Source organism: Lampetra planeri, chromosome 5 (genome assembly GCF_965212315.1).
Source record: "Lampetra planeri chromosome 5, kcLamPlan1.2.h2, whole genome shotgun sequence".
Classification (NCBI taxonomy): Eukaryota; Metazoa; Chordata; class Hyperoartia; order Petromyzontiformes; family Petromyzontidae; genus Lampetra; species Lampetra planeri.
In genome coordinates, this window is record NC_136111.1 from 23,147,825 (window position 1) to 23,174,308 (window position 26,484).

The 26,484-nt window shown below is 51.3% G+C and overlaps 1 protein-coding gene across 2 annotated transcripts in view; it reads left to right on the top strand.

Annotated features, from left to right (window-relative positions):
- LOC144719172 (protein tweety homolog 1-like) overlaps positions 1-26,484 on the top strand; it is a 126,694-nt gene that overhangs the window by 6,237 nt on the left and 93,973 nt on the right. For both annotated transcript variants that reach the window (XM_078595050.1, XM_078595051.1), the window contains exon 2: positions 24,508-24,680. In XM_078595050.1, coding sequence (XP_078451176.1) covers positions 24,508-24,680 — 173 coding nt within the window. The remainder of the gene's footprint in view (positions 1-24,507; positions 24,681-26,484) is intronic.

The following is a 26,484-nucleotide window of genomic DNA, read 5'->3' on the forward strand; positions in this document are numbered from 1 at the left end:
CTTAGAATTATCATGCAGCCAAGAGGAGTAACTAATTTTATTACAATAACAAAACATATTTGCTGTGGAAATGCCCAAAAGATCAAGCGGCCAACCCAAAACACTAATATAACAGCAGTAATAGGTGAGAGTTAACACTTCCCTTGAATTGAGCAAAGTTAAAAGAGTTTCGGAAATAAGACGATTAATGTCCATGGATAGTGGATAAGGGGTGAAGTGATGGATATACTACGGCACGCGTGCCAACAAGGGCACCACATGAGGTCGTGGGTTCGATCCCAATCCTGATGCCTGTATATTTGGAGTTTGCATTTTCTCCCTGTGGTCGCGTAGATTTTTCTCCGCGTCCTCAGGTTTTTCCCTTCACAATTAGAAACATACGTTTAGAGTATTTGGCTGCTATAAATTTCCACATAATGACAAGCCACTTCGTTGAGCTATCATTTGTGGCCCGGTCACTTCTGTATAAGAGCTATATAGCTCAGTGGGTCTTACCTGATAAAATAAAATAGTTGTGTTTAGTATCGTCTAAAACAAAATGATTTGCCGTTAGCTGCACATGCCCAGTGGTATTGGCAGTAGGCGGTGGATGAACAGACCTTCCTGAGAATAGTTCACGATTGAAATTTCCACTTATAGTGAGGAGTATTTGATCCCCTGTTGATTTTGTACGTTTGCCCACTGACAAAGAAATGATCAGTCTATAATTTTAATGGTAGGTTTATTTGAACAGTGAGAGACATAATAATAACAACAAAATCCAGAAAAACGCATGTTAAAAATGTTATAAATTGATTTGCATTTTAATGAGGGAAATAAGTATTTGACCCCCTCTCAATCAGAAAGATTGCTGGCTCCCAGGTGTCTTTTATACAGGTAACGAGCTGAGATTAGGAGCACACTCTTAAAGGGAGTGTGACAACAGTTGGTGCGATTATTCGCAAATGAAAGAAACACAAAAGAACTGTTAATCTCCCTCGGCCTGGGGCTCCATGCAAGATCTCACCTCGTGGAGTTGCAATGATCATGAGAACGGTGAGGAATCAGCCCAGAACTACACGGGAGGATCTTGTCAATGCACTCAAGGCAGCTGGGACCATAGTCACCAAGAAAACAGTTAGTAACACACTACGCCGTGAAGGACTGAAATCCTGCAGCGCCCGCAAGGTCCCCCTGCTCAAGAAAGCACATATACATGCCCGTCTGAAGTTTTCCAATGAACATCTGAATGATTCAGAGGACAACCGGGTGAAAGTGTTGTGGTCAGATGAGACCAAAATGGAGCTCTTTGGCATCAACTCAACTCGCCGTGTTTGGAGGAGGAGGAATGCTGCCTATGACCCCAAGAACACCATCCCCACCGTCCAACATGGAGGTGGAAACATTATGCTTTGGGGGTGTTTTTCTGCTAAGGGGACAGGACAACTTCACCGCATCAAGGGGCCGATGGACGGGGCCATGTACCGTCAAATCTTGGGTGAGAACCTCCTTCCCTCAGCCAGGGCATTGAAAATGGGTCGTGGATGGGTATTCCAGCATGACAATGACCCAAAACACACGGCCAAGGCAACAAAGGAGTGGCTCAAGAAGAAGCACATTAAGGTCCTGGAGTGGCCTAGCCAGTCTCCAGACCTTAATCCCATAGAAAATCTGTGGAGGGAGCTGAAGGTTCGAGTTGCCAAACGTCAGCCTCGAAACCTTAATGACTTGGAGAAGATCTGCAAATAGGAGTGCGACAAAATCCCTCCTGAGATGTGTGCAAACCTGGTGGCCAACTACAAGAAACGTCTGACCTCTGTGATTGCCAACAAGGGTTTTGCCACCAAGTACTAAGTCATGTTTTGCAAAGGGGTCAAATACTTATTTCCCTCATTAAAATGCAAATCAATTTATAACATTTTTGACATGCGTTTTTCTGGATTTTGTTGTTGTTATTCTGTCTCTCACTGTTCAAATAAACCTACCATAAAAATTAAAGACTAATAATTTCTTTGTCAGTGGGCAAATGTACAAAATCAGCAGGGGATCAAATACTTTTTTCCCTCTGTATTATTATGGGCAGACACGTCGCCACCATTGGAGATGGTTCTTACACCACGCTGAACAAAAATAGCTGACATGTGTCTCGGCTTGGTTCATACCGATCGCACCACCATCGGCTTCCATTTTTAAAAGAAAGTGCGCATAGCTCTTGTGAAACGTGGCTGCCGTTGCTGCATCGGTTGTCTTGGTTGTATCGATGCTGCATCGGTTGTCTTGGTTGTGTCGATGCTGTGAGGCTGTTGAGGTGTAAGCCGCATCGCTATTTGCTGGTTAAGGGCTCTTCATTTCTGCTTAATTTAGGGCTGTTATTAACCTGGCGGTAATAATACCAACAGTTTGGAATGACGCTACAGAAACACTGCCGACATGAATTAAAGCCACGCTGTTTATGGCTTTTTAAGCAGCGGGCTTCAGCATTTAAATGAAGAAAAAATGCATCAAATGGCAGGAATATTTCTGGATTACCCACTAAGTTGCATTCCATAGCCCTCTGTGCACATTGACCATAGCATATTGGAAATAAGTTCACCCTTCGACAACAGAATTGCAAGAGATCTGGCCTTTAGAGTGTGTGGTGATTATCAAGCTGGTGTCTTGCAGGGCATGACAAGACACATATGTACACTACATATATACACAGTAATACATACTATTTGGAGTTTTAGGTAAAGTCACGTAGATAGGTTCAAAAAAAATAACAAAAAACTAAAACACTTCAGGAAGACGACCGCTTGTGTTGCGATCAAAACGTCGTAGTTTTTTGTTCTTTGAACCTATCTACATGGCTTTAACGAAGGACCTAAAGAATATGAATTCCTATAGTTACGAAAGCTTTAAGTCAACACAGTAATACAATAGAGTATAAGTTGTATTACATAGTGCATCTCAAGATCCCACACCTAAACACTGCGCATGTTTATTTTGTAGAGAGAGGCAGTAAGTCATTGGTAGATGGAACAAAAAATAGGATTATTGAGCCTGGGATTAAACGGGTTCAGGGAGCCCACGGCATGGTTGGCAGGGGGAAGGGAGTCAAACTAAACTAAAAACTAAACAAAAACTAAACTAAAAACTAAACTAAAAAGTAAACTTTTTTTATTTCACCAGGTAAGGCCCACTGAGCTATATAGCTCTTTTTCAGAAGCGACCTGGCTATCACAAATTATAGTTCAACTAAGTGGCTTTTCACGTGGAAATGTACAGCAGCCAAATACTCTAAACGGATGCTTCTAAATAATGGAGGGAACATAAGCAGCAAATACAGTGGCCACTGTCAGATGATAACAGCAGAGATCCCAGTCAGTGACAGTCCGTTTATGTTTTCATATGAACCCCAGTGTGTAGATCATTGAGAAATGAATACTCGGCAGTTTGGGGCATTGCCAGATATGACTGCAGTAGCTCTACATTCAGCAATGGGGATTTTGCGTGGGTAGATGTGAATGGGGACTGTGTCACATGACCATCAGACAGACCTGTGTGTCTGCATCCATTATATAAACGTATAGTGTGTACTCTGTAGATTTTCAATATTTGTGTACGTGTTATTACATGTTTGCTTTGTGGGCCTCACTCGATGGCCTAGGCAAAAAAATCTAAAATAACATAAAAATCTATGTTTTCAATGTCACATTGGCTTATGAGTCTTTAAAACTAGAACAATCAGAAAAAGTATAACACGTGACTTTGAACATGTTTTCGTAAAGTTAAAAAATCATATGTAGCATAAAAATAATAATGCTGTAACATGTATCTGTGTTAACAAATCCGGCTATTTTTACTGCTTGTAATCCGGCCATCTATCCCAGCGGGCACACGTGACCCGACTCTTACTCTGCTTGCATACGAGGTGGACATTTTCAAAACCAAAAAACCTCCAGCTGCGTACAAACCCAAGCGCCCAGCCGAATCTGGGAGCAGCGTGGCCATTGGTATGATCGCACTAGACCGCGGCAAGGTAAGGTAAAAGGTAAAAACAACGAGCCTACCTTTACCCTACCTTTTACCCTTACCCCATACAAATTACCCGATTACAGGGTAATTACTGGTGTACTACACATGAAAAAGGTTTATAACAGGTAAATGCTAGGTAGAGCGCTTTATTTATATAGAATATTCTCGAATCGTGCGTTGAGGCTGTCGACGACACCGTCTTCCATAACCTCCTCATCCCAGTCGTCTTGGTCGATGACGATCTCATCAGCAACCTGATCAAGGTCGTCATTGCCGTCGTCCTCGGACGAATGACAGGCTACTCCGGCCCACTTAGACGGGACTTTCAGGCAGCCGGCCATGATCCACGAGCACAAGCACATGGACTGGATGAAGAGCGTCAACGACAGCGACTGGCAAACGCACGTGAACTCCCGCTCGGCTCCGCTATTCGCACGTTCCCAGGGAGTTGACGTCGCCGGCGCTCCCAAGTAGTCGCAGGCCATCTTGTAGTGGGCGGGGAGCAGCTGTTTGCGGGGAGACCACCACTTCATTACGTCAATGAAGGCGCTGGCGGTCTGACACCCATGCTCAGAAAACGATCGACTTCATCGCCGTCTTCGATGGAGCTGCCGACGTTGCTGAATAGGGTGCTGAACAGCAAACCCCTCCTCCATATGGGCAGCGACTGCCGTCAGCGGGATCGCGAGCACGTCCGAGTAGTGATGCTGCAGGACAGAGTGGATCGTGGCCGTCAGTGTAGCCAGGTCGTCTTGGTCTGTCGTGTTCGGCAGCTGTGGATTCAAGTAGGATGCCACAATGGCGGGTCCTGAACCAGGAAGTCGCGGTACCGCACCAGCTCGGCCTTCATCCCTGTCGCGGTCAAGGACTCATCGATCGCTCTAAGGGCGGCTTCACCGTGATCACAATGACGGATCAGGTGCTCCATCATCACCAGCATGAGATCCAATGTCGACTTGCGGTCCGCCGTCAACGAGGTCATGACCTGGCACGGCATTCGCAGGAATGCTGTCACGCCCTCAATGTTTGCCCACTGCAGTTCAGAGAAAGCACCGACGTCGATCACACCTGGAAAGCGCGCCATGATAATGTCCAATGGGACACGCTTTTTAATGGCATCGTCGCCCATGTCAAACATCGAATGCCACCTGGTTGGCGAGTCCTGGTGCGTCGGCTCCTTGCTGGCGAGCTTGGCGATCTCAGCCTCGCGGCGGTACGACTGCCGGACTACCTTGCTGCACCTGATATTGACGAGCGCCTCGTGCAGTTAGGCGTTGGTCGACTTGATCGGTTTGAAAACTTGGACGACACTGATCTGGACCGAATGATCCGCGCAGCGAATATGGTGGCAAGCCCGCAACTGCTCATATCCGGCGTCCGCGTTGACTAGGGTGAACAACGTTTTGACAGCACTGATCGCATTGGAGCCATTGTCGCTGGTGACGGCGAGCAGCTTGGTCGAGACATTGTGCCCGAGGCTTTGGAGGTGCTCAAACAGAGCGGTGCCAACTCGCTTGCCGACACCCCTTCCGGACTGCACATCGAGGATCGTCAGCAGCATGGATTTCGACGCACCAGATTTGGTGTCGATCCAGTGCACCGTGACCCTCCAAAATCCCTTCAGGTTGTGGTTCGACCACCCGTCGATGGTGAGCGAGATGGCGACGTCCAGGTTGGAGAAGAACGCCCGATGATGGGCAGCATGATGGCGTGATGCTCGACAATCCTGCGAATGACGGTGCAGGTCGACGGGTCCTCGTATCCCTGCGTCAATGTGTGGACCAAGGTCTTGAACTTGTCGCTGCCGGCGGCTCGCAAAGAGATTGCACCTTGGATCACAAAATTAACCATCGCGTTCTCAAACTTTACCAGGAGGCGATCCGGGATTGCTGGCCGGCTCACCGTTTGCTGCATTAGGCGGCTCGCTGATGTCGACGTCCCGACCTCGCTGCCTGGGGCGAGCACGTTGTGCTTCCTGAAATGGGCTTTCCACCCCGACGTGTTCGTGTGGGAGGAAAACTACTTGCGGCAGTGCACACACTGCCGCTTTCCTTGCTGCACACGGGAATCACCCTCCATCTAATCGTGAGTGTGCTCCTACGGGAACGCATGCCGCTGCCTCTTTCGATTGCTGTTTGCAGCGACCCCGAAAATGCCGTTGCTGGCATCCTCGACCTCATCCTCTACCTCAAGAACGTGGTCCGTCTCCATCTGGTCTGACATCAATGATTCCAATTTAAAATGGAGGCCATGGACTGCGCCACGGAGCTTTTAGCGAACAGGGTATTTACCAGGTAATACTTCGCGCTACCTTTACCCTACCGGGTAATTCTTCCGCGCTACCTTTACCCTACCCTTTACCTTACCCCTTGGCATGGTTGACACCTTTACCCTTTACCTTTACCCTTTTACTTGGTAAAAAGGGTAAATTACCTTACCTTGCCGAGGCCTAGATCGCAATTCCGATTCGCGCCATTGGCTACGTACGGTGCCAAAGAGATTCAACATGCACACGTCCAGCTATACGAGCCGGGACCCCTTTTCTGACCATAGTGCAGCGCGAAGGCCAAGAGCGTTGTACACGCAGGAATGTGTTGCAGGCAGCTGTGTCCGTGGTGAACAGAGCCTCCTCTGTTGGGAGAATGCCGCTGAGCTCTGAAGGTTTTGGTCACCGTCACGACGGGTTCTCTCCAACCAAGAATCCCACTGGGAGCACAAAGCGAGGAAACGGAAAGGAAAAGAAAACCCTGAGTCAGTTGTTGGAACTTGGAGGCACAGATTAACGTTCCACGCTGTGTTCTCGAGGGTGAATAGTTTGTTTTGTTCCCTTGTGGGTTTTTTTCCAGACCTTTGCAAAATAGTGCATTCGTTAACAAGAAAGGTCTAGCGAGTTAAAAAAAAACTACAAAATAGACGATGTACTTAGCAGGGTGGTTAATGGGATGGAATGCTTTCAATGGTCATTTGTTCATGGCTGAGCTTTAAAAGTGCAAAGTGTGAAAACGACTTTAGAACAGGATTGACATGCTTTATCTCAATTTCATTTAGAATTAAAAAAATTAAGTCTCCTTCTTTGATAATAACAAAAAAACAACTTGATTAAATGTTACCATAAAACCAGTAACGGCAATAAAGTCGCATTTCATCACGTGTGTCATCAACTCACAGCGGCGGTAATAACACACCCCGAGCGTGCGAGCACACGCCACCGAAATTGGCAGCGGGCAACGAACAATATTCCTGAATAGAGAAAGCCTCACGAGCTGAGCACTTGAGGCACTTCGTGTAAGCCAACGGTATTCCCAATACGCTCGGCTTCATCCTTCTGCCGCCAAGGGCAGAGGGCCGGGAGAGGCTTTATTCCCGCCAACTCGTGGGGCCATGCACCGCGAGCGCTTCCACTCCACCAGCCTCAGTGAGCCACTTCCCATTCAAGGCAAACCCAGCGATGTCCACATTCACGACGGCGATGAACTGAGTTTGCCGTCTTTCATGTCTCCACAGGCCCGCTTTACGTTTGAAGGCCCCGCGCAAATGTGCGTGGCGCGTCGGCGTCGCGCGTTCTCCCCGCGCGAGATTACGAGTGTTGCAGCATGAAAGCTGCTTTGGTAATGCTCGTTGTGGCTGCCGTTTTATGCGTGTTGAGGAGGATTTAAATGCCAAAATAACAAAGTGCCAACGCAGCGGAGTCAGCGGGGGTTGCCAGGGAGCTTAGGCAACAATCTGCGGAACACGTGGATGAATGAGAGCGGATCGCGCAAGGAACGTCTTACTTGCGTTTAATTGCAAGGAACACGTTACGGTCAAACATGTACACAATCCGTCGTGTGACTGCAACACGCTTCTCTGATCACAAGTGATTATTTGTTTCAACGTTTATGGTCACCGCTTTGATTTTAAAGAAGTTCATGTATTTAGAATGTTTTGCCACGCGGCAAATGAAATTTAACCATTTAATTATGGCTCTTACTAATAAAGCACTGTAAATATAACGCATACTGAGCGAATCCCTTTGGAAATATTGCTGACAGTTCGTGTGCATGCGTGAATGCTGTTACCAATCGCCAGGAATCTTACTGAATCGGTAAGAAACATTTTGACCAATAGGCCAGAACCATGGAGACCCCCAGGTCTGGGCTATTGGGAATAAAATACATTGGCCATCTGCTGCGTGTCAGATAACAGCACAAAAAATCCTTACGTATAAACATTAGAGTTCACGGCCATAAATGTGCTTTTACTGATAATGCCATGATGTAATTATAGATAATGTCTGCAGCTTGCTTTTCACGTGTGAGAAATGCAGAGTGTGCCACTTAATGGCAGAGGTATCTCGCAGAAGCGTGCATGCGAAGCAAATGTTTATTCACTGCGTTTACTGGAGACACTGCACCTCATGCTATCCTGCATGGCCTCTCTGGTAGGATTTGAATGTTAAGTTTGTGCATGGTCGGTACAATGTTGTCTAATTATGGAATAATGCGGACCTCTCCGCAAAATATCTTGAAACTCTTTTCCATCCACAAAGACATTTTTTTAAAATGAAGATCACTGGGAACCAAGCAATGAACAATGTATAGTCCAGGGGTCGGCAACCAAAATAACAAGAAGAGCCATTTCTTTCCAATTCGGTACAAAATTCAGTATTTCAAGAGCCGCAATGCATCTATGTACATATGTACATATCGTCAAGAAGCAGCCCGCAAAGAGCCGCATGCGGCTCCTGAGCCGTAGGTTGCCGACCCCTGGTATAATCCAACCAACCTCGTGAACTCCTGTGATCTAGAAAAGTGATTTCTGTCGTGAACCGCAAAGACTTACCGAGAGAAGCGTGCTTGGGATTACACCGAGAGACAGACAGAGGAGTACATGGACCAGAGCACGTGCACAGGTTAGTGACGTCACGTTGAGTGTTCATCACGTGCACAGGTTCGTGACATCACTATGAGGGTTCATCACGTGCACAGGTTAGTGACGTCACGTTGAGTGTTCATCACTTGCACAGGTTAGTGACATCACGTTGAGTGTTCATCACGTGCACAGGTTAGTGACGTCACGTTGAGTGGCAGTTAAAGGAGGTTAACCGGACAAACGACGTGGACATGGATTGATGATGGAGTGATGTGCTCATGTGCTGGAGCTCGATTCATTTTGCATCACAGGATGATCAGGGATGGTGTCGATTTCAGCCGGCCTTCGTGCTGATAGTAGTTAGATCACGGCTTATGATGATTCCATTTTTTTTTATTTTCGTGCTCAAGAAATGCTTTTAAATGTCACCTCTGCTGTGCATATGTGAGCACCAAGCCAATAGTTGTTCACATTCTTTATATTTTAAAGGCCACATCATGACTCGTGACACATTGCTGGAAATTGCTTGTCATTTCAAACAACACTGAAATTGTCCATCAGTGCAGTGGATAGACATCAAATCCAAGTGTGGTGTGTTGCTTGTAATCGAGCGGTTTGGAGGCAAGGATCGATGGATCAGAAATTGATGGAACACCAAGCGGGCTTTTTAACCCACCGTATTTGACCTATGAGTATAATCCCCTCATATGGCCATGGGTCTCCTCCGGCTACTTGTGATTGTATTCCACATGGCAAAAGAACCGTCGAAAAGGAATTGGCCATGAACTAATGAAGCTCTGCTGACTCAGATATGAGCAGCCCGCTTGGACTTGGTTCCGAGGTACGAACGTGATGCCCACTCACTAACACGGCAGCCCACTCGCTAACACGGCAGCCCACTCACTAACACGGCAGCTGATTGTGCCGTCCCCGTCTCTGCAGGGTTAAGATTGAACCACGTTGTTGTTGCCGCGAGAGGTGTAAACATTGCACGGATTTTATTTTCATATCAGTTTTTAACTTGACGATGCTTGCATCGAATGACCTGCGTCAGAATCGATTTCCCCCCCCCCCCTTCAAAAGACACGTGTATGTCAACACAAGTCGAAGTGATTTCCTCCTCATGTGACCCTTGAGGCTCATCTCCTGCTTACTGCCCCGTGCCAGTGGTGGATATTCCTCATTGCTATGGCGGGGGAGAGTCTATTCATAGAACAACAACTGTTCATTTTCCTAATTTTATCGTCCCCAGAAGGATGATGGGCTGAGTCAACCCCCAACAAGGATTTGAACTCGCAACCTTCCAATGGCGAGCCACACGCGCCACCTATGAGCCACCCACGTTACCTATGAGCCACCCACGTTACCTATGAGCCACCCACGTTGCGCGTCGTGGGTTCATGCGACCACTGTAGCCACGGTTCACTGTGTGGGGGTCGCTAGCCCCCGAGATCCCTCCCTCGGTACCCCTAACGGCCGGGTTAATCTCATTACTCGCCCCCTCGCTGCTAGGCGAACCGCTGCTGCGTTCTTCATCCATGGGGTGAGAGCCGTCGCTCCAGGATTCTCCTCCCCCGCGGGTCCGCGTAGTAGGCATGTTTAATTACGTACGCGCACACCCACACACAGCTCTGCGCGGCACTCACTCAACCCTGACCACTCACGCTAGGATCGCGCACCTGTATTATACACGTCGTGAACGTGCGCGCACACACGCCTACAGCTCCACACGCGATACCCACTCTTGCGCCGCTCTGCGCCGCGCTCGCCGCTCACGTTATGATCGCGCACCTGGAGTACGCTGATTACGCACGCCGCGAGCTTACGCATACACAGTACCACACGCGTTCACACTTATAACACGAGATCACACGACGCCACGATCAGCTATTAATGATTTATTATCCGCTACCTGGAACTAGATGTTAAATCAGTGAGTCGACGAGGCTGGCCTACGCTGATACCTCTATACCTATTCCCGATTTATCTGCTATGATTCTAATTCACCTTCTTACTCACTGTTAAGTGTCCACGGCGGTCCGCTGATCCTTGTGCTAACAGCGTACCTCGGTGCGTCGCACGGACGTCCGGGTCGCTGGCTGGAGCTGTGTCTCGTCGCCTTGCGCTGGAGTAACCCCCATTTCCCCTTTTTGCCCCACTATTTATCCTCCCTACATCAAAGGGAGGCTGCGCTGAACAATGGGCTCGTGCACCTCGAGCCCGCGCACGGCGGTTCCGGCGCTTTTGATATGCTAATCAGTGAGCGGCGTTGGCGGCGTACATCCTAATTACTCCCTTACCCTTCCTAACAATGGGGCCTGTGCGCTCAAGCATAATGTTCCCAACCCTCCATGACTATGCGCAAGAGTCCATGCGGTCCCGCTATTCATGCTGTCCCCTCCCTCCTCCGCCTGTCTCGTCGACCCGTGGGGGTGTGTGTGGGGGGAAAATGCGCCTCCACCGCGGTGGCCGAATGCCCCATGCCGCGACCCCACCATATTTAAGGCTGGTCGCAGCGCCGCGGCGCCACGTAGCACGGGGGAGGTCGTCCAATTCCCTGATCGCCGGAAACCGTGAAAGTTTAATCCCGATAAGGGCTTCTCGGATAAAAACCGGTCGGCCAGGTGACCTCCCCACGAGCTCTATGGGGGGGGGGGGAATGCGTGCGGGTGTGTTCGTGCGAGGTGAGGTGAGGGGGACGCGGGGTCGGCTCCGTCGCTTGGTGGTGGCGAGGTCTTAGATGGGGCGCCTGCTGAACGGCTTCGTGGCGGCGGCATGACATAGCCCCCCGAGGTGCTGGTCCCCGTCCCGGGTTGACTGGAGCACCTTGCTTGAGCCGCGCCCACGAGGAAACGCTGCGGGATCCGGGGGGTCCGTCCGGCCCTCGTGGCTGGTCTCGGGGTGGGTGGCTCCGTCCTCTGCAGCTCCTGCGGCGGCCTCCTCCTCCACTCCAGCGGCTCTCCCTGTACCTCGGTACCTGCGGGCTGGGGTACAAACTCAGAAGCGGAGGGGTTTAGGGGCCGTCGTCCGCGCCGTCCCCTGGCGGGGTCGGGGCGTCTCGGGGGCCCGGCGGGGCCCATGTAGGGTGCGAGGCCCCCCAACACGAGGGGTGCGGGTACTCCGGGATTACGGGGCCTTCGAGTGACGGGGTTCTCTCTCGCCGGGGCCGCTTTCCACGGTTTTAAGCGGCGGACGTTGACCACCGTCTCTCGATCCCTCTCCCCGCCATAAATTAGTACCGTCCAGGGGGAGATCTGTCGCACCACGGTCCAGGGTCCCCGCCAGTAGGTCGTCAGTTTCCCCACCTGCCCGGCCCCGACGCGAGGGGTGTGTAGCCACACCTTAGCGCCTGTCAGGAATAAGGGGGGTTCCATGCGGGGTCGGGTGCCCTGTTCCTGCCGCCGATGCGCGGCTTCCCCTTGCGGGTATGCTCGACCTCGGGCTTCTCGCAGGGTCTCCAACAGGTGTTCCACGAATGCCCGGGCCACCACCAAGGCCGTTTTATCAGGGATGGCCACTGCCACGGGGTAGCGGGTGAAATACTCTACTGCGACTAGGATATATCGGTTGCCTCGATGGGATCGCGGGAATGGCCCCTGTAGGTCAATCCCGACCAGCTGATTCGTGCGGCTGACGCGGAACGGCCTTAGGGGTACCTGGTATCGTGCCGGTTTCGGCCCGCACTGCTGACAGGCGCGGCAGCCCTGTACCCAGGCCGCCACGTCTTGTGCCAATTTGGGCCAGAGATACTGGCGACGCAGGGTCTCTCGAGTGCGTCGTTCCCCATCGTGGCCCCCGAGTGGGTGGTCATGCACCAGCCGAAGCAGCTGGGGTCGCACCTGGGCAGGAACACAGATGCACCCCGGCTGGCCGGCCTCGGTTAACTCCCGTACCACTCCGTTCTGCACACACAACCGGGCATACAAACCGCTCCAGGGTCCTGGCAGGGCGCTCTTTTCCTCCCGCAGTGCCGCCTCCACTGCCGCCAGATCGGGATCTCGCTGCTGGGTCTGTCTCAGCTGCTCGTCGTTCAGGCCCGGGAAGGCGCAGCCGACGTCCTCCTGGATCCGTCCGATCGGGTCCCGAGCCGCGGGTCCCGCGCTTGCCGTGCGGTCGACGGGATCCTCGGTGCCACCTGTGAGGGCCTCTGTGGCGCACACTGCACTCTCTCTCGCTGGGGGGGGGTCAGTGGCCGCGGCCGCTCGGGGGTCCGTTGCCTGCCGGCAGCGTCCCCCCGTGAAGCACGGGCAGGCCTCCTCCGCCCTTGTCTCAGCGTCCACCGTGGGTCGCCTCGACAAGGCGTCCGCGTTTGCATGCGTCCGGCCAGCCCGATACTCGATTTGCAGGTTGTACTCCTGCAACTGCGCCAACCACCGGGCCATCTGCCCCCGCGGCTCCTTGAATGTGAGAAGGAACTGCAGAGCATAATGGTCAGTGCGTACGCGACATTTCCTGCCGTACAAATACGGCCGGAACTGCTTACATGCGAAAATCACGGCGTACAACTCTTGGCGGGTCACGCAATAGTTCAGCTCGGCCCCACTCAAGGTCCGGCTGGCGTACGCGATGACTCGTTCCGTCCCATCCTGTACCTGTGACAACACCGCGCCCAGCCCGCTGCTGCAGGCGTCGGTGTCCAAAATAAAATCGGTGGTAAAATCGGGGAAAGCGAGGGTGGGGGCGTGGGTGAGGTGGTCTTTGAGAGTGGTGAAGGCCGTCTGGCAGGCCCCCGTCCACTGGTAGGGGTGCTTAGGGGAGGTGAGTTGGGTGAGGGGGCGTGCAATCTCGCTGAATCCCTTTACAAATCGACGATAATAGGTGGCGAGCCCCAAAAATGATCTGATCTCCGTCAGATTCCTTGGCCGTGGCCACTCCACTACGGCGCGTACCTTCTCCGGATCAGTGTGCACGCCTGCCTCGCTGACGCGATGCCCGAGGTACCCCACCTCGCGTTGTGCGATGTAACACTTACGTGGCTTGAGCTTGAGATGAGCCGCTCGCAATCGCTGGAACACCTCTCGTAGCCTGGACCAATGCTCAGACAAAGATCTACTGAACACTATCACATCGTCCAAGTAAATCAGGCACTGTTCCCATTGCAAGCCCCGCATCACCAACTCCATCAGCCGCTGGAACGTCGCAGGCGCATTGGTGAGTCCGAACGGGAGTACTCGAAACTCGAATAGTCCCATCGGGGTGGTGAATGCGGTTTTCGGCCGATCCTCCTCCGCCATCTCCACCTGCCAGTACCCGGACGCGAGATCGAGGGTGGAAAAATATCGCGCTCCGGCGAGGCTGTCGAAGGTGTCATCGATGCGGGGTATGGGGAAGGCATCGCCGAGCGTGACTGCATTTAGTTTACGGTAATCGACGCAGAACCGGGTTGACCCATCCTTTTTCGTAACTAGTACCACTGGGGCTGACCAGGGGCTCGCCGAGGGCTGAATTATGTTATCGCGAAGCATGTCCCCAACTGCCTCTTTGATTTGGGCGCGTTCGGGTGCGCCCACTCGGTACGAAGGGAGTTTGATGGGTCGGGCTGCACCGGTGTCAATTTGGTGCTTAACAAGATCGGTCCGACCCACGTCCGAGTCGTGCTCACTGAATACGTCGGCATACTCCCGCAGTAACTCGCGCAGCCGATCGGCCTCTCCCTTAGGTAAATCCGCCCATGGTACATGTAACGCGTCGAGCAGGGGAATGACCTCGGCTCGGGGAGTCGGGCCGACTCGCCAGGCCAGGTCCTGGTCACCCTCAGGACGACCGGGGTCTTCAGCCCAGAGTGCGAACACCGAGTCGTTAGAGTGGCGTGCGTGCAGGGGGTGTACAGTGGCTATCGGGGTGCGCCGCCGCAGTATCGCTGGGGTACTGTGGGGGTTAAACATCCGCATAAACAATCGGCCCCCATCTGCGTTTACCAACGTGGCGGATCCCACAACCCCATACCGTTTTGCCAACTCCGGGTGAGGAGTTAGCATTACCTCCCCTGATGGTCGGAGCGCGGGGTCGGTGGGGGATGTTGCCACCGGCACCAGCATCTCGGTGAGCGGGCCGATGGTGACTGCCGTCGCCAGGATAGCGGCCACAGGTGCGAAGCGGGGGCGCGTCGGTTCTCGTCCCAGGAACGGTATCCGCTCGCCGTTGCTCTCCATGGTGGCGCATCGCTGGCGGGGTTGCACGTTGAGTCCCAACCGTTCTAGGAGGTCGGTACCTGCGATACACTCGTGACACAACGCACTCGACACGTAGAACTCCTGGGTGCACACCTGGCTGCCTATGCGGACCTCTAGGGTGGCTCTCCCTAGCAACCCCATTCCGGCTCCGCTCGCCGTGTGCAGCGCGCGGTCCGGGGCCTGCAGGTGACGCACGTCGACCCCGATCGCGCTGCAGTGCGCTGCGCTCACGAGCGAGGCCACCGCCCCCGTGTCCAGCAGAATTCGGGTACGCACTCCGTTTACCTCCCCTTCCACCAGCGACGTGGCCCCCGTGATCCCCGCCACCAGCTCCCGCAGCCAGTCGTCAGGAGTCACCGTTTCCGTTGGCATTGTTGCTGGAACCTGTGTGGAGATCACTCGCTCGCCATTATTCTCACAGCTTGTTTGTGTCGGGGCTACGTCGATTTGACCCCCCGGTGGTCCCCTCTCTAGGGGGGCCTTAGTGTTTGACCTTAGCTCTTGTCTAGCTCGGGCGACCTGCGGACAGTCCCTCCTGAGATGCCCTCGCCGATCGCACACATAACACGCCCGGGGAGGGGTGGCGGTTCCGTAGCGGGTCCCCTGTCCGCTCCCTCTCCCTCCCCCAGTACGCAGTTGCCCCACATCGGACTCTAATTGGGACACCCTCCCGGCTAGTCCCCCTACTGTCGAGCGTAGTTCACCCATCTCAGACTGGAGGGTCTTCACATTTTTATTTGCTTCCTCGCGTACTTGGTGTACCTGGCTAGCAATATCTCCCATGCCGGTCTGTAACCCAGCTACCCACCCCGGAGTTGTTTCGCTGGGTCTCTGGGGCTCCCTTGCCCGTCCCCTTACTGCAATGGCGAGCTCTTCCTCCTCGTCGGAGAGTAGGCTCGCTACGGCGCACTCTCGTCCCCTCCCTCGAGGCTGCGCGCGCTCACCTGAGAGTTTCTCGCATTTTCGCGCGCGCTCGACGAGGGTGTTAAAGGAGAGGCGTGCACCGTCTACATTTGGTTGCCACCACGGGGTGCGTGCCAAATATCGTTGGATTTTACCGGCGGCGAGGCCCTCAATTATTTTGGCCTCGTACTCTGGGTACGCGAGCTGGGTCAACATGCGTACATCCTCGGCGTAATCTCGCAGATCCTCGCCGGGTTGACGACGGCGTGCCTCTAAGGCCGCCTGCGCATCCTCCTCGTCATAGGCGCCGAAGCGCCGTTCGAGTTCGCACATTAATTTTTCCCACTGATTTTGTGCGCTTGCGGGCAAAGCTTCCACAAAGTCAGCTGCCCGCCCATCTAAATGTAACTCTAACTGCTGCAACGCCTCCTCATCTGACCACCCATTAACTTTTTTAGCCCCTCTGATGCTGCGGGCAAACGATTTCCATGATGGAATTCCTTTGCCCGTAAATGTGCATTTGATTTTAATCTGGGTTGGGGGGCCTCTTTCGCTTGGGGGTGCGGGGGATCGTCCCGTTTCTGACACCAATATGTGGGGGTCGCTAGCCCCCGAGATCCCTCCCTCGGTACCCCTAACGGCCGGGTTAATCTCATTACTCGCCCCCTCGCTGCTAGGCGAACCGCTGCTGCGTTCTTCATCCATGGGGTGAGAGCCGTCGCTCCAGGATTCTCCTCCCCCGCGGGTCCGCGTAGTAGGCATGTTTAATTACGTACGCGCACACCCACACACAGCTCTGCGCGGCACTCACTCAACCCTGACCACTCACGCTAGGATCGCGCACCTGTATTATACACGTCGTGAACGTGCGCGCACACACGCCTACAGCTCCACACGCGATACCCACTCTTGCGCCGCTCTGCGCCGCGCTCGCCGCTCACGTTATGATCGCGCACCTGGAGTACGCTGATTACGCACGCCGCGAGCTTACGCATACACAGTACCACACGCGTTCACACTTATAACACGAGATCACACGACGCCACGATCAGCTATTAATGATTTATTATCCGCTACCTGGAACTAGATGTTAAATCAGTGAGTCGACGAGGCTGGCCTACGCTGATACCTCTATACCTATTCCCGATTTATCTGCTATGATTCTAATTCACCTTCTTACTCACTGTTAAGTGTCCACGGCGGTCCGCTGATCCTTGTGCTAACAGCGTACCTCGGTGCGTCGCACGGACGTCCGGGTCGCTGGCTGGAGCTGTGTCTCGTCGCCTTGCGCTGGAGTAACCCCCATTTCCCCTTTTTGCCCCACTATTTATCCTCCCTACATCAAAGGGAGGCTGCGCTGAACAATGGGCTCGTGCACCTCGAGCCCGCGCACGGCGGTTCCGGCGCTTTTGATATGCTAATCAGTGAGCGGCGTTGGCGGCGTACATCCTAATTACTCCCTTACCCTTCCTAACAATGGGGCCTGTGCGCTCAAGCATAATGTTCCCAACCCTCCATGACTATGCGCAAGAGTCCATGCGGTCCCGCTATTCATGCTGTCCCCTCCCTCCTCCGCCTGTCTCGTCGACCCGTGGGGGTGTGTGTGGGGGGAAAATGCGCCTCCACCGCGGTGGCCGAATGCCCCATGCCGCGACCCCACCATATTTAAGGCTGGTCGCAGCGCCGCGGCGCCACGTAGCACGGGGGAGGTCGTCCAATTCCCTGATCGCCGGAAACCGTGAAAGTTTAATCCCGATAAGGGCTTCTCGGATAAAAACCGGTCGGCCAGGTGACCTCCCCACGAGCTCTATGGGGGGGGGGGGAATGCGTGCGGGTGTGTTCGTGCGAGGTGAGGTGAGGGGGACGCGGGGTCGGCTCCGTCGCTTGGTGGTGGCGAGGTCTTAGATGGGGCGCCTGCTGAACGGCTTCGTGGCGGCGGCATGACAACTGCACTGTGAACGAGCTGTCATGCCGGATGATAAGGCATTGGCCAATGATTACACAGTCGCTCATGACATGCTTATATTAAGCATCGTACTGTGCCGCATTTCTCACGTGAATATTGGGGACAGGCGAGACCCAGGAGGAGAGTAAACGGAGGAGTCGTGCAGGCTGCGTGTGTGAGGGAATGAGTAGTCCGTCTCTTACACAGCACACTGAACACAGTGGGATACATTACTCGGTGTCTCGGTCAAAATGTTACAGTGGAGGACAGAGGGAAATAACTGGACTGCAATGTCAATAGAATCCGGTTCAGGGTCTGGGGAGAGAATTCACCACACGTGGAGGAGAGGAGGACCTGAGCTTGGAATTGAACTGGGCGATTGCAAGGCAGCAGCCGCATCAGCAGGGAGGGTGAGAAATGCGTCCATAGTTCCGTCGATTAAGGCGCCGCCTTGCCTTGAGGCGATTGGAGATGTGAGGGCCCAGTTCGGTGGAGTGAGTGAGTGGAGGCCACACGAGAAGGGGTAGAGTGAGATGAGATTAGCAGGCAGACAGGGTTTAAGACCGTGCTGGTTTCGAAAAGTGTGTGAAAATGCATTGTTCCTCTAAAGGCACCTAGTCCTAAATGAATAGTTTTTCTGTAGTACGCCGATATAAATAACTGAATATTATGGAGTCGGTGCGTAATTACGGTTTTATGGTTTTATGAAGCAATTTCCTTTCCCAATGGTGTATTAAAAAGCCATGTCAAATGTGGTTAGTCTCGCATTTATTAAACCGCGCTTTAATAAACAACATCGCCCCCAACAGTATTACAGTAGCATACAAATCACGCTGACTGCAAACAACAGCAATGCAAAGCGCGTCTCGTCACTAAACAGTCAAGAGGTGCCTCTGCTCTCGTGAGTTCACGTGGCTGGTTTTCCTCCGCTTTGGCCATTTCTCGCATGGAAAATTGGCAGGAGAGCCGCTTCCCAGCGGCAAGCGAGCCAGGTGAAATGCGAATTAGCCCCCTTAAAAACAAACATTCTTATATCAAACGTTTGCGCCTTGTAGAGGTGGTGGCAAGTCTGTATTGCTGGGACACAAATGCACCTGTGGCCAGGAGAGAGCGGTAAACACATCTCAACTGCTGTCATCATCACGTAGAATTTAAAAAAACAGAAAGCTATTCCTCCGCACTGTGATGCTAGCGAGTGAATCTGCGGCGGCATGTTTGATGCCACAGTAAGGCATCGGGTATCCCTCCTGGCAGGTTTTGTTGTAAATTCAGCGCTAATAGCTGCACGATGATAGGCCTGTGAAGCAGAGATGGTTAATTTGTCGCTTAGCAGGAGAGCATTATGGTAAAAACAACGTGAAACGAATGTGCAAGTAGCAAAACAAACGCAACACTTTCACCAAAAAAATGCGTCCTTAAAAATAACCAGTCCGTAATAGGCAACGTTTCGGGCAATGACCCTTCTTCAGAGCACGTACGGAGGCCGACTTCTACCTCTCTGGTCTCTCTCTCTCTCTGTACTATGAAGAGGGGTTGTAGCCTGAACCGTCGCCTTTTATTTGTATTTCTGTTTTCTTGTAAGGCCAAACACACGGTGTTATTGAGGGCTGTGTTGTGTAGCGGTTATTTGTGCTTGTGCATCACTGCCGACGCAGCATCACCAACTGATTGCTTTGTGTGCAAAGAAGATAAACAAGTGCAACGGTTAAAGGTGATGTTATGAATCTAAAACGCATACGTCTGCCATACTAAAAATGGGTAATGTAGAAATAGTTTTGAAGAATTGGCACAGGCGAATAATAATTAAACAATAATTCACATCCCTGTGCCAAGCAACTGCTGCATGAAGTGCTGCCCATGCCACATTGGCCCTGGGGGTCTGTTTGCCCATACTTCACCAACCTGGTCAGTGCGAGTTGTTGCTGGAAAGTAGCCCACGACCGGCTTGTGTATCACCCGCCGCTGACGTTAGTCGTGGCCAGAGTTCAAACTCGGCGTTGTCAGATTCATCGTTTATTTTTTGGGGGGGTCAGATCGCTGCCGCTTGAGTCAAACGCCAACGTGTGTTGTACACCCTCCTCCACCCGACACGGCCAACTAGATAACAGGTGTCAGGCGAGCAGACCCGCCAAACGGGTGACTGCTCCAGCAGCACCGCCAAACGCGTGACTGCTCCAGCAGCACCATCACCGGGGTGCTGCTGGAGAGTGGTCCAGGCGCGCGTTTAAGAATCGGGTCTTGGTGTTTATTGAAAGTTACAGCCAGCAACATCAAGCGTTTGCCACAATTGTGAACATTTCCTCTAAACGTGTTCAATAGTTGATACTGTATAGCAGAGGTGTGGACTCGAGTCATGCGACTTGGACTCGAGTCAGACTCGAGTCATGATTTTGATGACTTCAGACTCGACTTGGACTTGCCTCATCTTTGACTCGACTTGACTCGGGACTCGAGAGCAAAGACTTGAGACTTACTTGTGACTTGCATAACAATGACTTTGTCCCACCTCTGCTGTATAGTTAATAGTGCAGTGTGCTAACCACTGCGCTACCACTCCCCGGCCTGACATAGGTAAAGGGTTATTGTACAGTGTTTGCTTAGAAAGAAGGTAACAGCTGTTCATCGCTTAGTCCTGCATCGGAGGATGAGGCGTTACCCTGAATTGCTATCCGATGTGTGAGGATTTGTGAATGGTTTGGTTAGCATGTCTTTCACACGTGGTGTCCTGAGCCAGAGTGCCTGTAACGATCGATGGCCACTGCAGGGGATTTCATTGATCACCGGCACACCCCGAGCCGCAGGGTAAAGCCACGTGAAACACGATTTGCGTGTATCCTACACTGACGGATGGAATGTCAAAACCGTTTATGACATCTTAATTGTCATGGACACAATTGTCAATGGTCTAAAGAACTGCGTTATTCCGTAATGTACACTTTCACTGGCGCGTCGCTTGTAAACATGCTCACCCATAGGCTCGACCTTTCTCGTTGGCAACAAGGGTGTTATGTAGAGAAGATAGGCCGGGCAGAGCGAAGCTTGATCCCTTTGTAGGACCGCGATTGTCATGACAGCATCGTTATTGTAGCAGCAGCTTTTGCTTCTGGCTTCCACTCATCAACAGGAGGACGTAACCCTTAAGCCCTACACAAACACGCGCTCGAGTCACGTCTTAAATAATCCAGAGGTGATGAATATTTCAACGCGTCTGCGCCTAAATAAAGTGCATCACTTACATGCATGCATTCTGGTGGCCCCTTTATAGACACGTGCGCGTGTGTGTGCGCGCGCCTGTGTGTGTGTGCACGCGCGTCAAAGCGCGAGCTACGAGGCGTGTGGGGGGGTTAAAGGGAAAGCGATGTCACGCAACAGCCACGTGTGGTGGAGTAGCCCTCGAGCACAAGCTGTGCGTGTGCGACGAGCAGCCCGACTGCTATAACCGAGCGCGACGTGAAGTATTTATAAGTCCTGATTAAGCTGACCTCCGCCCCAAATTTGCCAGTATTTCTGGTCGCTGTTTAACCGAGCACTTACGATGTTGCCAAAATGTTTACGTGAGTTTCATGGAAATGTATTTTTCAGTGCCGGAAGCAGGGGACAATCGGTAGGTAGACAACACGAACAATTGCAGACACGCTTGTCCTCTTGCGATGGGGTTCATTGTTTTTCAGAAAGTCACTCGGAGGAAAACGATCTCTTCCAGACTGATTTGCACACTCCATGCACCGTGTTTGCAACAGCCTTGTCTGTTGGCAAAGCTGAGATTTTCAGCGCGATAATGCAGGAACTTGTTAAAAAGCTACGATTGAAATCTAAATATTTTAGGAACCACATTTTTTGTCAAGGCTTACCCGGAAGAGTAATGGTCGCGAATTATGCAGGGACATCCTCGCCGCGTCTCACGACTTCCAGGGGGTCCACTCTTCACCTCATGTGGCCAATTTGCTCCTGAGCCTTACGTCGTGTGGGAGGAAACCGATAAGCCAAGAAATAATAATTACTTAGAAATCATCATCTCCTCTTTTCCACGTGGGTTAACATTTCACAGATCAATTGCAATTGAACCTACCAAAAATGACCCGGAATAATACAAAGAGAGTGGATAGCATTTCACAATGCACATGGCTCATCACCAATCTACTTGCTATACTACATCCCCTGGATACAATTATGGTTTTCAAACACGCAGTGATAATTATCGAGTGAACCACCAACCCCAACTTCAAATCACGTGGCGTACGCCTATGTTTGCCCCCTGTCCCGGTTTGACCCCAGTACGTTGTGAGAATTGGCATCTGTGTCCGGATGGCAGGGATTTTATTTCTACCGAGATCTGGCAGGAGTATTTAGTTGAACTTTATTGCCGTTATCACAGAAGACTGCTGCACAGTTTTAATAATAGATCTAGGTCGACTCACCCACTCGCTTGCTCGCTCGCTCACTCACTCACCCACTGGGGTTGCCACCCGTCTTGGTTTGACCCGGGAATTGGCGTCTGTGTTTGAGATCTGGTGGTTTTGTGTTGAACTGCATCACGCTATGTGGCTCGGTTTTAATAATAGACCTGGGCCGACAGAGAAATATGCTTGGGTCTTCAGTGGGACAGGTGGCAACTATGATTGCAAGCACGTGGAATTATGGTTTTCCATTTTAGCACAACTAGGGGTTGAATGATCGCTCTGTTTCCCATTGTGTACAGCACACACTGTGCCCGCTGTTAGATCATGCACAGTTATTTCTGAACAGCTTCAATCGTGCGGAGCTGCAGGCTGTCGATTCGTCATCCATTGGTTAATGAAGTTTTTATCCTGTGGCCGTCACTGTACAGTGAAACGTATGCATGCATATGTATGGGGATGATTTATTTGCATGGCCAAAGATTTAACAGACGCATAGCAGTACATTCTTCGCTTTGTTGTTCAAGAAAAACAATGAAAATGCTAATTATGTTTTTCTGCTTTGTTTGGTTGCGAAGGTGTTTGCCTCCTGCCCAATTCATCTCTCCATATTTGTTCTTAACTTTTTCCCATTCCCACTATCCGTGCGTCTAACCAGGTCCCTGCATTACGCATCACATTCTTATCTTTGTGCATTTGCCAACGCATTTCCCGGCTCACGGTATTTTGCTATTTGCCGCTGTTACCTCCATAATGTTAACTCTACAACCAGAGCGTTGAACTTTTGTCCACACCCGATGATGCTGGGTGTAATCTACGGCGAAACGTCGTTTAAAAATTTGTGAAAGGGTTGCTTGCTTTTGATCATTTCTCTGGTTTGCTGATAAACCAAATCAATTAGCACATTCACCCACGTGACAACTGGATTTGGTGTAGGGTCAGAGTTCAAAATTGTCAGGATACCTTCACGCTGAGCCAACCGAAAATAAAGGAATTATTCATCGACAACAAAGTTAGAATCCCTCTGCCATATCCGGGGTGCTGCACCCAGTTTCATGTTTTTTGCACTTGACTGAATTCGATATGAAGCAGTCGGCGTGGGTGATGATTCAGCACTCGCTGATGCACTCCAGTCAGTTGCTCATCGGCGGTCAGTCGCTTCCTTATCTCTCTGCTGTCGCTGCTACCATGGTTACTGTTCCTGCTATCATCACTGTTTGATTCCTCCTCCCATGTTGCATTCTTTGTCTGCCAGACTATCTGTTTCCTCTCATCCACGCTGTGTCCACCCCCTCACTGCAGGTCACAACACTTCTCTTGCAGCATCTTCCCTTGCACTGTTAAACTCTGGAATCCCTTCCCTCAATTTATTTTGCCAACTTCTTCTAATAAGCTTGCTCAATTCACAGAAACGGCTTAAACATATCAATAAAACAATTGTGTTAAGATGTTAAAGGTCCAAACAGAAACCTTTTGCAAAGAATTACAGTAAAACCTTGGATTGCGAGCATAATTCATTCCGGAAACGTGTTTGTAATCCAAAGCACTCGTATATCAAAGCACTCGTATATCAGTTGTGATCACGTGACGCTCGGCAGACAAAGCGTCTACACGTACTACTCGTATTGCAAGACCTCACTCGTTATATTTATTAAAAAATTTTGCTCTTCTTGCAAAACACTCGCAGACCAAGTTACTCGCAATCCAAGGTTTTACTGTATGTCGGCATTAACCACGCATACTTGTTGTGAACATGCAAACAAAAACATGCTCTGACGGTATATGCATTGTCTATGAAACTGATTGGTCGCCACCAGAGACAGCTTTCTTTAGAGCCTCGTCTCAAACGGCGTTAGACCAGAGGACGCCACAAGGCGAACAACACAATGCAGACAGGATTCCTTGCCAAGTTTCTGTTTGGTGTTTTAACATCTTAACACAACTGTTTTATTGCCAGAAAGGTTAAACCCAATTCTTATATTTTGATACTGGCAAGAAAGGTCCCATGATTAAACTTGTCAATTAAATATGTATTAGTGCTGTTTGTTGCTACCTGCTTGATGTTTGGGCTTTTGGACCCGTGCTTAGCAACTGTTTTCAAATCACAGAAATAGTGCCGCTGTGTCTGTCTTCCCCTATTTTGCAAACGAGACTGCTGCTCCCTCGACTTGTCGCCTGCTTCACCGGACGTCAACGTGAACTCTCGGCCGTTGCGTTGTGCCCCCCCCCCCCCCCCCGGCAGTCGCTGGTGTTCCTGGTGGGCATCGCCGCGGCGGGGCTGGCGCTCAACCTGCTCGTGCTCTTCGTCTACTTCGTGCGCCTCTGCTGCTGCCGCCGGCACGAGGATGAGGCGCAGAAGCGCTCCAATGTTTGCTGCACCACCTGGTGCATCGTCATGGCCACGCTCATCTGCAGGTACGGCCGTGCGCGCGTGCGGTGGCTGGGAGATGTTATCTCCCTCGCCTGGTACGCAGGAGGTCGTGGGCTCGACCCTAACGCGTGTATATTTGGAGTTTGCGTGCCTCTCTCTCCGTGGTCGCGTGGGTTTTTCTCCGGTTTTTCCCTCCACATATTAGAAACACGCGTTTAGAGTATGATAGGCCACGACGTTGAGCTATCATCTGTGGCCAGGTCACTTCTGAAAAAAAGCTACATAGCTCAGTGGGCCTTACCTGACAAGAAAAATCCCCCTGCTGGGTGCCGACGGCCTCCGTGTGCCCCGTGTAGGTCGTGGCGGTTGTTTGACGGAACTCCATCACGACGGTCGGTGAGGGTTCGCGACGATGGCGGAGTGCAGCCTTCTGCTGACAAGGAAGCCGTGCAGCGTGCCGTGGCCACCTGGCATGCATGGCGGTCGCCCCATCCACGCACTAGCCAGGCTCAACACTGCTTAGCTGCTGAGATCTGTCGAGATTGGGATTTAATATACAGTGCCGTCGTTCAGGAGTTCAACTCAGAATTTCGGCATTTCAAGTTTGGTAAAATGAATTCCACTTTAAACTTGATTCCACTTTGTTGGTAGGAAATCAACAGTGCTTTTCTGATAAATCGGCTACCACCCACCATAGGAATATGGAATTTCCACCACTGACAGAGGGCTACCATTGGCATTGAACAAAACCTCAGGCTGGTTTGAGTGGCGAGACGCTTGGTGTATTTAGCACGGAAGTCCAAAACATTCCGTATGCGAATGAATATCCATTCAAGCCAAATCAACACTTCATTGCGAGTTTATGTGAAAAAATGTACCTTCACTTCATTCATGCACCATCTCACTCTGTCTTTCATTTTGACCGAAACAGATCGTATTCATTTTCCAATGTTCCCACATGAGCCCATTTTATTTCAACTTGGCAGGTGTTTACGTGATGCACACTCCGATTCCAAACCACTAAACCAAATGAAGCGACAAATTGTTTGATGTCTGCTGTTCACCAGTGCTACGTGCGTACGGGCGCTTGCCGTTCGCAACTGGTGTTGTGGCACAAAAACGCTTCCCTGCAGCCTCGGAGCGAGGCTGCTTCAGTAGTTTTGCTGCTGTGTCTCTGATTTATCTGTACCGACAGCACATTCGGAGGAGCCACAATGCTGCGAGCAAAGTAAAATAAAAGATATTTCATTTACGAGATGACCTATTTGTCATGGTCTGTAGTTGTTGTTAATCTGTTTTGTTGTCAGAATTTCAGGTCTTATGAAGCAACATTAAAATAAAATAAAACTGAAAGAACATTGAGTTTTTATGGAAATTAGTCCAAAACTTTTACAGCTTAGAATAACCAGGGTTAACATTGCTAGATTAGGGAGTTGGTAGTGTAAATCTGTAATATCATTCATATAATATTCAACAATAAACTACAGTCACTTACAGCCCTTTGTCAATCCACTGCTGGATGAAGGCCTCTGCCAAGCTGTACTGGTTGCGGAAGCTGTTTGACTGTACTTCACCCCGTTGGTCAATGCGGGTTGGTGATGGGGGAGGGGGATGCTCAGGTCTCGTTCACACGGTGCTACTGATGCTAGCGATGACCGGAATGTCGAACTCCCCGGCTCACGGCACAGCGTGTGGTGAACCTCTGTGCCACCACCCACTTCTACCCCAGCATGAACTCATCCTGCCGGAATTTTTTATTGGCCAATTTTATTTGTATTCACAACAGCAAGAAGAACTTTCCCACGGCGTGCGCACGCGATGAGTGGGTAGGGTGCAAGTGCTTAGCGA